This window comes from Chrysemys picta, chromosome 13 (genome assembly GCF_011386835.1).
Source record: "Chrysemys picta bellii isolate R12L10 chromosome 13, ASM1138683v2, whole genome shotgun sequence".
Taxonomy (NCBI): Eukaryota; Metazoa; Chordata; order Testudines; family Emydidae; genus Chrysemys; species Chrysemys picta.
In genome coordinates, this window is record NC_088803.1 from 23,300,201 (window position 1) to 23,314,489 (window position 14,289).

The window sequence follows — 14,289 nt, forward strand, 5'->3', positions numbered from 1 at the left end:
GAATTCAGTCAAGTTCATACTTACAATGACCCTTTAAGGAAGCAGTGGAAAGGGGGAGGGGGAGGCTGCAGACATTCCTTCCCCAAAGCAGGGCGAGAGGCACTATGGAGCACACACAAATGCACACACGCGCACACCACTCAGTGCAGTGTATGCATGGCCAATGCCTTCAAGAGCAGGAGATGAGAGAATTCTGGGCGCTGATCTGGGCATTAGCCAGTTTCCCTCAGATACAACAGTTGTCACCAAAGATTCCTTAAATATTCACACTGCCCAGTGCAGGCCTGGCACGAACAATGGAAGGAAACAGAGATTAACAGTGGACAAACCACAGCTTCACAAGTGGCCTTGTAAATAGCCTGTTGCTAGTAGATAAAGAAAGAGTAAGAAGAATGACGGATGATAATCTACAGCTTTGCTTACTAGCAGCTTGCGGACAGGGATTGGTTACCAAAATTAGTAACCCAATTACAAAGTGTGATACAATGTAACATGGAATGTGCATGAGTCACTTTGGTTTAGAATGTGTGTACAATCCGATTGATTTTTGTCTGCTTTGGCAAACCCCTACACCCATCCTCTCAGCACAGGACTGCTGTATGCCGAGAAAAAGCCCTCAGTGACAAGTCCAGATTTGAGCTAATTCCTTGGGAACAGTGTCTGGAAAGTCTCAGAGAAAAATCCCAACACTCAGAGGGCATGAAAATGTCTCCACAGCTGGAGTCAAGTCTCCTCCGGTGATGCCAGCTTCCAACACTGCAAGCAGTGACTGACTTGGTCCATAGGTGAGTTTCCTGAGGTGAGGGAGATGGGCTGCAGTGGGACCAGAAAGACCTTACCCTGGTGGTCTGGCACTGAGTCGAAAACACCACTCTTGCAAATGGGTCTGAAAGGCCATTGTCGTCAGCAGGCAGGATCCCCCGAGCCTGGTACAAGTGAGCTCGCAGCTGGAAGTAACTGAAGTCTGGCAAGAAAAAGCAGAAATCACTGGGCTGCTATGAGATCAGAGTAGTTATGCCCTTAGCACTCTTGGGAGAGAGTTTCTAGGCAGACCCAGAGAGAGAGGGCGTGGCCCTCTGAGGTGAGAAGGGCAGGGGACAGCACCTTTACAGGTGTCTGCTGAAGTGCTTTGGATCAGTATATCAACATGGCTTGGGCCAGGCAGTCCACTTTTGGTTAATTTCTTTGTCCCCAGTGACAACAAGTCTTTGGGTGGTTAATTTTGGAGTGATTTGTAATGAACATGAGCCCCTCAGAGCTGCATCACAGCAAAGCCAATGAATTACTGGACAGATCTTGAGCAGGTCACACACCCTAGAAATCGGAGCCCAGTCAGTGACTCTCCAGTAGCTTATGAAGTCACAGTGCCCCTTTCTCACTGGGGGGGTCCCTGTGACATTCTGCCAGAACTTTAAACCTTAGAGCAGTGGTTCTCAACCAGCAGCCCAAGGGCCACTTACGGCCCAATCAGCACACAGCTGTGGCCCATGTGACATCCTCAGGGCCATAGAGGTAGCATTGGATGAGGCCCACAATGGCAAATAGGTTGAGAACCACTGCCCTAGGGACACAGGTTGTCTATGGTAGGCTCAGGTGCCATGCTCTCTCTGCCCTCCACGCTAGCAGGTCTATGCCATCCGTACAGAAGGAGACGGCAGCACTCTAAATGCTGCTGTGGCAAACACACGTTCCCACAAGCCAAAAAGGCTCTTGGCAAAGCCCACATCCAGGTGCCCAGACAGGACTCGCTCAGCTCACCGCTCTCTCATTTGTTTTCACTTTAGCCTCCAGTGGGACTGTAGAGTAACCAGTGCAATCAGGGCAGCTTGTGCTCACCGTCCCTGCTGAGCCGGCTAGGGGGCATGTGCGATGGGAGCCGCGCTGTCTGCTGGCCACTCTCATAGACGGGCTTGAACTCCTCGGGCAGTTCTGCAGTGCTGTTCTTCACGTACTTGGTCACCCCCAGCCACATATAGATCTCTAGTTTCGCAAAGATCTCTCCGGTGCGTGACCCTGGGACCTTGGAGTGCAGAATGTTAGTTTCACTTCCCATCCAGACCCACAGGCCATCAGCCCAGCAGTGACTATATCACATGCCGGTGATTAGCAGTGCACCATCACTGTGCCTGCAGCTTTACACGTGGGTATGAAGGGCAGCTGGGCGGGGACCAAATTTTCTGTTTCTTGGGAAATTCCACAATCTCAAAAAAAATGTTATGTTCCAGAAGGAAACCAAAACTTTCAAAATTTCACATGAAACAAAATTAAAAAAAAAAAGTGCTTCAAAATCAAAATATTTTGTTTCCATAAAATCAAAACATTTCCTTCTGATTTTACCTTTTTTATAATATTAAAGACATTTTGAAATGAAGTAGTTTCTAAACAAAAACCAAAACATTCTGTTCTGCAAATGATGAAATGTTCCCATGTCAAAATGTTCCAAATCCTTTGTGCTGTTTTTTTTTCTAAATGAAAACAACCACTATGTGAGAGGAGAAGTCAAGTTAGTCTTTACCCAGTCCAGGAGCTCACTTGTTTGGACCTGGTATAGAAATGAGCAGTATTCTCACTATGCAATTAGACTGCTTGGCTTTTACTAGTCTTACAAATTCTTTCTCAGATACAGAACCAATAATTAGAGCTGGGGAAGGAAGGGAGACCAACATGGAGTGAAAGAAGCAGGAATATGGTTAGGTTTTTCACATAAACTCTACCTTTAAAAAGATGGTCTGGATCTTTGCACAGTCCTTGCCTTTCTCCTCTTCCACTACAGAGTAGAGGACATTTTGTGCAGGAATTCTTGTGTATGCCACTCGCTTATTATTGCTGAACATCCAGAGTAAGACATCGGGGAGCGTGCACTGGGGCTGGAAGAGATTGACAATGCAGAGTCTCAGAGAGAATGTCCCCATGAGGGAATACAAATGATCCAATCCTGCTTCCACCAAAGTTAATGGCAAAACTCCCACTCTGCTGAGTGCTTGGCACTTTTGAAAATCAAGTCACTTACTAGGAGCTTAACTGTGGCTTTAGGGGCCTAACTTTAGGTGACATTTTTTGGAAATCTTGATTGCGTAATACATTTGATTTCTCTTAGTAAGTGCAATATACAAGATACAAAGATAATGTTGCTTAGTGAACTTCTGTGACGAAGTGGGGGGTTTTCTTGTTTTCGGTGGAGTTTCAATGGTTTGCATGCGGAGGGGGTGGGACTCAGTTTCCCTGGGTGTTACTGGTTTAACGAGGTGAGGGGAGAGGAAGTGTGTTTTGCAGAGGACCAGAGAGAGGACTTGGGGACCCAGCCGATGGCCGGGAGGATGGATACCCCAGCGATTGGTGACCTGGTGACCCGGAGGCCCAGTTGAGGAGACGCAGCCAGTTCTGGCCAGTGGGCGGACAATGGGCTGCAGAGTGAGGACCCAGTGACCTAACCAGCCGGTTCCAGCCAGAGAACAGAAGCGAGGAGAGGAGGCCCCGGTTTACAACCCTGTTTACCTGGAGAGAAGACAATGGACAGAGGCGGGGCCTGGGGCCGGTGATCTCAGATGCCCAGCTGGGAGCAGGGAGGCTCTGGGCTGGAGAGGGGGAGCAGGCAGAGCCCACCTGGATGCAGAGAGCCTGGGATGTGCTGGGCTGAGGGAGGCCAGGCCTGAGGCCCTGAGAGTTTCCTGTGCTGTGTTCAACTCTCAATAAACCCTCCTGTTTCATGCTGGCTGAGCGTCACTCAAGTCTAGAGAACAGGGTTGCATCAACCCCTTCGGGGGTGGAGGTCCCGGGGGTCCAGAGCGAGTGGACTCCCTGAGGGGGCCCACGGCAGAGACAGACGTGCTAAGGCTCAGAGAGGTGCGGCTCCAGGAGGTGGAGGGGCCTGACCCCGAGAGAGAGTGGACCCCCGAGAAGGGCTGTCTCACTGAAAGGGGCACCCCCCACGGACCGCACGGGGCCAGGCGTGGGCACAATCTGTGAGTCCTTCACAACTTCACTTTGACATTTAAAATGTGTATCCTAACTTAGGTTTTTGCATTTGATTTCCCGGCAGTTTTTAAAGGTGACCTGCAAAGATTTTTGTGTGGGGTCGTATATTTCTTGCTTTGCTGCTTGTTTTTTCATTAAAAATATCTGGAATATCCAGCCTTCTCCGTTCTCACCGACAGACTCATGGGAAGACCAGAGCTGTGGACTGAGCCCTCAGATGAATGGGGCGTTGAATCTTTTCTCCCAGGTGTTTCTGACAGAAGGCATGTCTATATTAGGGTTACCATTCGTCCAGATTCCCCCGGACATGTCCGGCTTTTAGAGTTAAAAATAGCGTCCGGGAGGAATTTGTAAATGTCCGGACTTCCCCCCTCCCCGCAGAGCACGCGCTGCTGACAGGGCAGCCGGACAGATGGTGCCACTTACATGGGGCTCCGACAGCCAGAGAGAGCCCCTCCTCCACTTCCCCCTCCTCTCCCCTGCAGCTGAGAGCACTCCCTCCCTCCCTGCATTCGCAGAGCACCAGCTGACCGTTCGCACCGGCAGTCTGGAGCTCCTCCCCCTGCTCCTCCTCCCCGGCACGCTGGTCTGAGCGGCAGAGTAAGGGGACCAGGGGGTCGGAGAAGGGGCAGGGAGGTTCTGGAGGGAGCAGTCAAGAGACAGTGTGGGGGGGTGTCAGGCATTCGGGGGGGGGGCTTTCTGGGGGTGGGGGTGTGGATAAGGTTTTGGGCAGTCAGGGTACAGGTAGGGGGTAGGATCCTGGGGGGGGGCAGTTAGGGTGGGGGGGATCTCAGGAGGGGGCAGTTAGGGGACAAGGAACAGGGAGGCTTAGGTAGGGGGTGGGGTTCTGGAGGGCAGTTAGGAGCAGGGGTCCCAGGAGGGGTAGTCAGGGGACAAGGAGCAGGGGGGCTGTCAGGGGGCAGGGGTGGGGAGAGGGATCGGAGCAGTCAGGGGACAGGGAGCAGAGGGGTTTAGATGGGTTGGGAGTTCTGGGGGGGGCTGTCAGGGGGTGGGGAGTGGTTGGATGGGGCGTGGGAGTCCCGGGGGTCTGTCTGGGGGTGGGGTGTGGATAAGGGTTGGGGCAGTCAGGGGGCAGGTAGGGGGTAAGATCCTAGGGGGCCAGTTAGGATGGGGGGAGGGTCTCAGGAGGGGGCAGTCAGGGAACAAGGAGCAGGGAGGCTTAGGTAGGGGGTGGAATCTTGGGGGGCAGGTAGGGGCAGGGGTCCCAGGAGGGGGCAGTCAGGGGACAAGGAGCAGGGGGAGGGTTGGGGGTTCTGAGGGGGGCGGGAAGTGGGAGGGAGTGGAAGGGGCAGGGGCGAGGCTAGGGCAGGACTGGGGCGGGGCTAGGGCAGGACTGGGGCGGGGCTCTTCCCATCCTCTTTTTTGCTTGCTGAAATATGGTAACCCTAGTCTATATTAATGTGAGCCAGGGTCAGATGAGCTCTCCTCTACCATCTAGTGATGAACTGGGAGAAAAGACTTCAGGAGCAGACGGTATTTGCACAGACACATCCACACTGCCTAGGTGTTCAGCAGTCAGAGCTGCTTTGCCAAAGTGATCCGTTTGGGCTGTTTTGGGTTAAAATGCAGGGGTAGTCCTTATTGTAGGAGCAAAAGGCAAGTACTTAGGTACTTAGTACCAACAGGAAGGTACTCAGCCTGCCCTGACTGAAGGGAGCACCCTAACTTGAACATCCCTCGCTAAGCAGGGATAGGGGTGCCAACGCCAAGTGAAAATTAGAGGCGGGTGAGAACAGGTGTTCCACACTCTGTTTAAAGCATCCTAGAGACCACTTGAAACATTTTCTCTCCAGTGTTTAAAAACGGAGTTGATCAAACTCAATTGAGAGGCCTTGTTTCTGTTCAGTGTCAGTACAGCTGACATCACTGATGAGCAAGTCTAGGGGCTGAGCCTGAGACCTGGTGTGGGGCCAGAGCTGCAATGAAAGACAAGGCAGAGGCAGCACCAGTAGCTGGGCTAAGCACTGGAACCTCAGAACATGGCACTGTGGCGGTGCCAGCAAGCAGCGGCAGAGATAACAGCGGCAGTGAGCAGCAGGGACAGCAGCAGCAGCAAGAGGCATTGCTGAATGGCCCTCCCTTGACAGGTAGGAGACAAACCCACACAAACACACCCCAACTGTGTGCAGTGGAGGGAAAGGGGAGTGGCGTGTTAAAGGGACTTTTGTCCATCAGACTTTCATTGCACAAGGTGGGAAACTGAGGCAAAGGACATTGCCCGACGTACTGTGGGGTGGGTGTTTACTTATAGTTTACGTGCTTTTGAATTATTGTTGCAATGTTTTCCTAAATGAATGTGTGGGGGTGGGGGGGGTTGTTATACACAGACTCAGTGCTTGTAAGTGGGGAAGTATTGTCTTTCAGAGGTGCCCACGGATGGTGTTTAATTTTCCCAGATTTTGGGGTCGGGGCTCAAGCTGGTTCTGTTCTGCAATGTTAAGAGGAACCCCTAGATATTGAACCTGGCCCTTGTTGTTGCTGCTGACACCACCCAGCAGAAAGGTTACATTAAGACAATGTGTTCTGTGCCGTTGCCGCAGTGCAAAATTGTACTGTAAATGTACGGCACAGGCACAGAATGGGGGACCAGGGCAACTATGGAGACAAACAAAGAAGAGAGGCTTTTTTTAAACACTAACTAAAAAACCTCTTCCCCTCTTAATTGCTCAGGTTCCAGCCTTTTATAGTTCTCCTGCCAGCCAGCAAGTCCCCTGGCAAATATAGATGAGATGGACAATTCTAACATAAAAACCACAACCTTTCAAAAAAAATCTTCCAGGTTTTTTCACTCCTCAAAGGGAAACACAAGAAGGACACACTAGTTCTTTCCTCCATGGACACTTTAAAAAAAAATAGACAATTAAAGGGTTGCCTCAGCGGTGTGGTCTATGCACAACCTTGCATGAAACAATGAAAAATGTGTGAATTAAAACCGATGTAATTATTTTGGTGCCAGTTTGTGCGTGGACACTAATTTCAGAATAAAAGCGCCTAAAGTCCCTTTTGCTAACGTTTTGTTACCAATTTTAGCTAAATTGACTTTAGCCCCTTTTATTCTGAAATTAGTGTCCACACACAAACCGGCACAGAAATAATTACATCGGTTTTAAGAAATGAGTATGTTTGTAGGTAGACACGCAGTGCTTGATGCTAGCACTTAGATGGCTTTGACAGGTGCTGAAGTTCACATCTCATTGAGGTAAGGAAAGAGGTGAGGTAAATTCCTGCCTTTGTCTCATTGCTGGCTGGGAACAGCTCTCTACTGGCTGGATTAACAGGGCAGCATCTCATTAGTTAACATTGCGAAGAGGTAGGCCTTGTCTGTGTTCAAAGCTGCATTCATCTCACTGAAGGTGCGATTCCAAACCAAGTGAGTTAAACCCATGCAATACCCACCGGGGACACACTTAACCCAAATTAAGCCTAATTTATATGAATTTACCTTAATTCAGTAAAGAATCAGTTAAGACCTACATCGAGGCAGATCTGGTTTTAATCCAATTAAGAGTATCCACACTATGTTTTCACCAGTTTAATGAATTCGTTTTGTAAACTGATTAAAACTAATTGTGAGGAAACTTTGAATATAGAAAGGCCCAAATTTTTGCTACAGAAAAAGAAACAGAATTGTTTTAAATGAAAGCTCAGAATTCACAGAATGTGCTCAACACGGATTCTCCTGGGGAGAGACCCTGAGACAGCAGAACTAGAGATTGTCTCCCCGTTCAAGCGCGCTGCTGCCAAATGGCCGGGATTTGGCTGTGTGTCAGGCCAGGCCAGGCCAGGCAGGGACAGAAAGCAGTGATGTCACATATAGGCCGGGGATCATTAGGTTCTGCTCACAAATCACAGCAGATCCACTATTTCTCCATCACTTAGAACCATTTATTCTATCATCTTCTATCACGTACACCTTGGACAGAGCAGGTTGCAGGGCTGCTACTAGCATGTCAGGCTCTTGTGCCAGATATGGACAGGCCACAGAGCTTCCTACCCCCAGAGGTGCACTAGGGATGTGTTCACCTTAAGACACTAATGCACTGCCAGGAATGTTGTGAGCGTCAATAAGGGCTGTGACACGGTGCCACCTAGTGGCTGAGCAGCATAATTCAATCTAACATTCTCTACACACTTCCCAAGCGGGGTGAGGGTCCAGCTACCCATGGGAGTAGGCACAGCCTCAGCCACCTTGGCTCTCGCTGGCACTGCCCCCTAGCTCACAGGAGTGTTTACAATAGGAAAAAATCATTCAGAGTAGAGAGGCCACCTGCCTAGCGAGAGGGAGAGAGCTCAGCCCCCACCCTCCCAACTGGGAAAGAGGGAGCCCAGCCCCCGCCCATCCACGGGGGTGGGGGAGAAGGAGAGCCTAGTCTCCACTAGCCCAGCCAGTGGGGGCCTGGCCCCCTTCGCCTGCCTGTCCAGAAGTGGGGGGTGCCCGGGGTCCCGGCCAGCACACATCATACCTCTTTAGCCAGGGAGCGCAGCTTTCCTAGGATTCTCTTTGTGTCATTCACTTTCTCCTTCACGTTGGCTCGAGTCAGCCGCCTCCTCACGCGGAGCCCCTGCTTCGCATACAGGATCTGAACACAAAGCACACCGGTCACAGGTCTGCAGCGCGCCTGACACCCACCGAGAACGCCGGAGACACCAGCATCCCAAGGTCAGGTGGTCACATCTAGGCCTGTCTGAGGAGCTGTACTCAGCGGGATGGACCCAAGCCTGTACGGCCATCTCCAGCACAGCTCTCACCACCCCCACAGCTCCCAGTGGGCAGGGGAGAGCAGCAGCCACAGAGTGGGGACGGGTCCCCTCGAAATTAACGTCACCAACAACTTCCAGCAATTTATCAGCAACACTGAGCCTGTCGCTGAGCCGCACCCGAGAACCCGGCCCCACACGGCCCAGCCACACCCCCACACTGAGCCCGTCGCTGAGCCGCACCCGAGAACCCGGCCCCACACGGCCCAGCCACACCCCCACACTGAGCCCGTCGCTGAGCCTCACCCGAGAACCCGGCCCCACACGGCCCAGCCACACCCCCACACTGAGCCCGTCGCTGAGCCGCACCCGGGAACCCGGCCCCACACGGCCCAGCCACACCCCCACACTGAGCCCGTCGCTGAGCCGCACCCGAGAACCCGGCCCCACACGGCCCAGCCACACCCCCACACTGAGCCCGTCGCTGAGCCGCACCCGGGAACCCGGCCCCACACGGCCCAGCCACACCCCCACACTGAGCCCGTCGCTGAGCCGCACCCGGGAACCCGGCCCCACACGGCCCAGCCACACCCCCACACTGAGCCCGTCGCTGAGCCGCACCCGAGAACCCGGCCCCACACGGCCCAGCCACACCCCCACACTGAGCCCGTCGCTGAGCCGCACCCGAGAACCCGGCCCCACACGGCCCAGCCACACCCCCACACTGAGCCCGTCGCTGAGCCGCACCCGAGAACCCGGCCCCACACGGCCCAGCCACACCCCCACACTGAGCCCGTCGCTGAGCCGCACCCGAGAACCCGGCCCCACACGGCCCAGCCACACCCCCACACTGAGCCCGTCGCTGAGCCGCACCCGAGAACCCGGCCCCACACGGCCCAGCCACACCCCCACACTGAGCCCGTCGCTGAGCCGCACCCGAGAACCCGGCCCCACACGGCCCAGCCACACCCCCACACTGAGCCCGTCGCTGAGCCGCACCCGAGAACCCGGCCCCACACGGCCCAGCCACACCCCCACACTGAGCCCGTCGCTGAGCCTCACCCGGGAACCCGGCCCCACACGGCCCAGCCACACCCCCACACTGAGCCCGTCGCTGAGCCTCACCCGGGAACCCGGCCCCACACGGCCCAGCCACACCCCCACACTGAGCCCGTCGCTGAGCCGCACCCGAGAACCCGGCCCCACACGGCCCAGCCACACCCCCACACTGAGCCCGTCGCTGAGCCTCACCCGAGAACCCGGCCCCACACGGCCCAGTCACACCCCACACTGAGCCTGTCTCACTGAGCCGCACCCGGGAATCCGGCCCCACACGGTCCAGCCACACCCTCACACTGAGCCTGTCACTGAGCCGTGCAGGGAAGCCCGGCCCCACACGCCCCAGCCACACCTGTGAACCCAGTCCCACAAGCCCAGCCACAGTCCTACACGGAGTCCGTCACTGAGCCATGCGGGGGAACACAGCCCCACACGGCCCAGCCATACCCTGCACTGGACTCCAACTGTTTCTTTGTGGCGGAGCAGCCCTCAGTGAGCCTGTTCCACCTGAGCTTCAGGAGCTGCCCTGGCTCCCCTTTCAGGGGCCTTTCCAGGGGCTGATTCCAGAGCCCTGTGGAATCTGGGCTGGGACCCAGGCACTGCCCCAAGCTAGGACACACAGGACCCAGATGTTTAAGTGTGTGAGTCACAAGAGCTAGAATAAAATCAGTATGGGACTTCGGGGCACAAACCAACCACAGCACAAACTGCCTCTGGGGCTGCTTACTGCAGAACTGCCCCTTGTGGGGAGCCTGACAACTTCCTCTGAAGCCTCAGGGGCCAGCCCCTACCCAGGACAGGATCCGTGGGGAGATGGACACCTGCTCCTATTGAGTGAGGGAAGGGTGGCAGGGGCAGTACCCACAGACTATTAGCTACGGTCACAGAGAGCCTTTAGCATTAGAACCAACCCTCTCTGCAAGGTGGCCGCCCTCCAGGGCACAGTGTGAGGCTTACCAGGTTACTCAGGGATTATCTGGAGTTGGGCAGGTAAAGAGACGGCCTCCGGCAGAAAGGCAGTAGCTCAGTTTTACTGGCTAAGGTCTCGATCCTGCAAGCTGTTCCAGACAGCCAAGCCCCATCAGTCTCGAGGGCACTCCAGGTGGGCAGACCCACGCACCTGTGCAGAACTGCCCCGAGACTCCGGCTGCAGGAGCAGCAGGATGGAGGCTGCGGTGATGGGCACATAACAATGGCCATTCAGACACATACAGTTCCTTCAGAACCGGCACTACACATCTCCCATGATGGCAATTCCACCTTGTCCCCGTCCCCAAACTCCTCTCAGAGCCAGTGACCACCCAAAGCCCCTCCCTCCCTCAACCTCACAGACCCTACCCCACTTACAATGTTGTGTGTCAGGGATTTCAGCCGACATCTGTCGAGGTTGTTTGGACGTGACATCATTTTTTTCTCAGCATTCAGTGAATACTGCCTGTGATTAGAGAGAGCCCGTGAGCCCTGAGCCAGGACCACGCTCTCCACATCCCTCAGGCAGGGCACTCCGAAAACATGAACCTAATGGATTTCAAGGGAAACCACTAACATCCCCCCTCTCTCTGAACTGCTTTTCCTTCTCCAGCCACCAACAGCCCTTAGCTGCATTTGAGCTGTGCATTAGGCAGGACCTCGTGTGTCCCCTTCATAGTAAATTAGGCTCTAGCCCCACAACAGGCTCCTGCCCCACTGAGCAGTCACCCTGAATGGGACCTTAGTCAGCTTCAGTCTCCCTCCTGTCCGCGTGGGTCTTTCCAAGCAGAAAGGGAGGGGAAGCACAAAGGCAGTTATCAAAGCAGAGAGTGGCTGGCGTAGCACCTGAAGCTACATTCCGCTTACTGTGGCAAACCGCCCAGATACCCATTAACACCAGCTCTGGAACTGCAGCCTGCTCCCCCTGTGCTTCCTGGGAGCGGGGTGCCCTGTATGAGCTCACTCAATCTCTCCTGCCTCTTCTTGGCTGCCATCCAGGGGCGGCTCTATGTTTTTTGCCGCCCCAAGCACAGCAGGCAGGCGGCTTTCAGTGGCACGCCTGCGGGCGGTCCGCTGGTCACGAGGATTCGGCGGCATGCCTGCAGGAGGTCCCCACTGCTGAATTGCCGCCGAAGCCGCGGGATCGGTGGACCTCCCGCAGGCAGGGCCAGCTTTAGCAAGTGTGGGGCCTGATTCGTGGGGCTTATACTCACCGGCCAGCGCTCCAAGTCTTCGGCGGCACTTTGGATTGCCATGCTCCGGCCGGGGAGGGGGGCCACAGGGCTTGCTGCGCTCCGGCCGGGGGAGCGGGGCCGCGGGGCTTTGGAGCTCCGGCCGGGAGAGCAGGGCCGCGGGGCTTTGGAGCTCCGGACCGGGGACCGGGGCCGCGGGGCTTTGGAGCTCCGGCCGGGGAGCGGGGCCGCGGGGCTTTGGAGCTCCGGCCGGGGGAGCGGGGCCGTAGGGGAGCGGGGCTGTGGGGCTCTGGAGCTCCGGCTCGGGGAGCGGGAACGCGGGGCTTTGGAGCTCTGGCTCGGGGAGCGGGAACGCGGGGCTTTGGAGCTCCGGCTCGGGGAGCGGGGCTGCGGGGCTTTGGAGCTCCGGCCTGGGGAGCGGAGCCGCGGGGCTTTGGAGCTCCGGCCAAGGGAGTGGGGCCGCGGGGCTTTGGAGCTCCGGCCGAGGGAGCGGGGCTGTGGGGCTTTGGAGCTCCGGCTCGGGGAGCGGGACTGCGGGCTTGCCACGCTCTGGCTGGGCGTGGGGCCCAATTCCGGGGAATCGGGGGAATTGGCCTAAAGCTGGCCCTGCCCGCAGGCATGCCGCCGAAAGCCGCCAGCCTACCGCCCTCACAGCGACCGGCAGGCTGCCCACCGCGGCTTGCTGCCCCGGGCACGCACTTGCTGCACTGGTGCCTGGAGCCGCCCCTGCTTCCATCCCCCCTCTTCCCTTTCCTTCCCTCTCTTCCCCTCCTTTCTTGTCTTTATTGACCAGCCTTACTAGCTAGATGGCTTTCTTCCTAAACCGTAGAGCCCTTCGCTCGAGGAGGGGCCTGCACCATTGTGCTTCAGTGTAGCGTGCAAAGCAGCAGAGGAACCACACAGTCTCTTGCAGTATAACACCCTTCCTCTGATTGCTGCTGGCTCTGCGGAGCACACAGGCCTGCTTTGGTCACTGCTCAGGCATCCTCTGCAGAGCTTTGGGCTCCCCAGGAAATTGTGCCTAACTCTCAGGCACAGGCGCCGACCTTCCAATGTGCCAGGGGGTGCTTGACCCCCGGCTCTGCCTCAGGCCCCACCCCCACTCTGCCTCTTCCGGTCCTCGCTCCACCCCCGCCTCTTCCGGTCCCCGCTCCACCCCCGCCTCTTCCCACCCCGTTCCGCCTCCACCCCCCAGCAAGCCGCGCCCTTGCTCCTCCCCCTCTCTCCCAAAACCTCCTGCATGCCGTGAAACAGCTGATCGTGGCAGGCGAGAGACGCGGGGAGGGAGGGTGAGGCTTAATCAATGGGACCTGCCAATGGGCAGCAAACACTGGGGGACTGGAGGGGGAGCTGATGGGTGCTCAGCACCCACCATTTTTCCCCATGGGTGCTCCAGCCCCAGAGCACCCATGGAGTTGGCGCCTGTGCTTTCAAGTGCCTAGAAAATCACAGGATCACACTGTGATCCACAAAGTCTGAGCTAGGTGCCTAGGCTCCCTGTATAATGACTGGGGAGAGACAGGCACCTTAGACTGCCATATGCCAGCTAGCTAGGCAGTGAGCTGCCTAAACTACCAATGGGAGATGCAGATGAGAGGAAAGCCCCGCCCTTCTCAGGAGATAGGTGCCTATCTCTGCATAGCAATTCATAACTAGTGATGGGCCTTCGCCACAATGATTGGCTCTGGAGCTAGGTGTGATCTGCTCCCAAGTTCTGGGACATTTCGATCCACCTCTAACTGTGATTGAAAAGTTATGGGTTTTGGCCTACACCTGTGACTGGGGCAGAACAGGCTGGGCAAGGTCTGGGGAGAATGTGGTGTCTGGGAACATTCACTGAAATGCAAACAAAGAGTTCAGAAAGAAACCAAAGGAAGCAGAGACTCACTAACCTGCATCCAGCTACAAACTCCTCCAGCACCTGCTTGAGTCTGTCTTCTGCTTTAGACTTTGGCCTCCTCATGAGCGTCTCCACGTCATCCAGTCCATGTTCCTGTTGAGACAAGCGCCACGTTAAAATTATCCCTGGGTGCAAGTGCAGACATGCAGCAGGGAGACCAGTGCCTTTGTGTCAAGTCCCCGAAAATTCGCCTAAAATAACCTCGGGGCCCCTTTGACAAGAGGTAGCAAATGTCAGGGCCTTGCAGGTCAGCTTCCTGTTGGAGGAGAATCAGTGATGTGGAAACCGGGTATATGAGTGTTACTTTTTATATTTACACTATATACACCAGTCCTGGAACAGAAGTGGTCACAAATGGCACATAGGTAACCTCTTTCAGATTTCTCAACCCAAACACCAGTGCCCAGTTCCCAGGACGCAATTGTGCCCTAAGTAAGTATTGACTCCAGTTAGAGAAATTAAGGCTGAGAACAA

The 14,289-nt window shown here is 55.5% G+C and overlaps 1 protein-coding gene and 1 long non-coding RNA gene across 3 annotated transcripts in view; one reads left to right on the top strand and one right to left on the bottom strand.

Annotated features, from left to right (window-relative positions):
• LOC101948544 (fer-1-like protein 4) overlaps positions 1–14,289 on the bottom strand; it is a 138,246-nt gene that overhangs the window by 42,788 nt on the left and 81,169 nt on the right. For both annotated transcript variants that reach the window (XM_024111627.3, XM_042854944.2), the window contains 6 exons: positions 13,808–13,908; positions 11,101–11,188; positions 8,460–8,576; positions 2,715–2,867; positions 1,837–2,020; positions 840–964 (listed from right to left, as the gene is read on the bottom strand). In XM_024111627.3, the coding sequence (XP_023967395.2) occupies positions 840–964; positions 1,837–2,020; positions 2,715–2,867; positions 8,460–8,576; positions 11,101–11,188; positions 13,808–13,908 (768 nt within the window). The remainder of the gene's footprint in view (positions 1–839; positions 965–1,836; positions 2,021–2,714; positions 2,868–8,459; positions 8,577–11,100; positions 11,189–13,807; positions 13,909–14,289) is intronic.
• On the top strand, positions 646–2,022 carry LOC135975292 (uncharacterized). The gene is made up of 2 exons (XR_010592220.1): positions 646–785; positions 1,785–2,022. It is a non-coding gene; the product is annotated as an uncharacterized LOC135975292 (long non-coding RNA).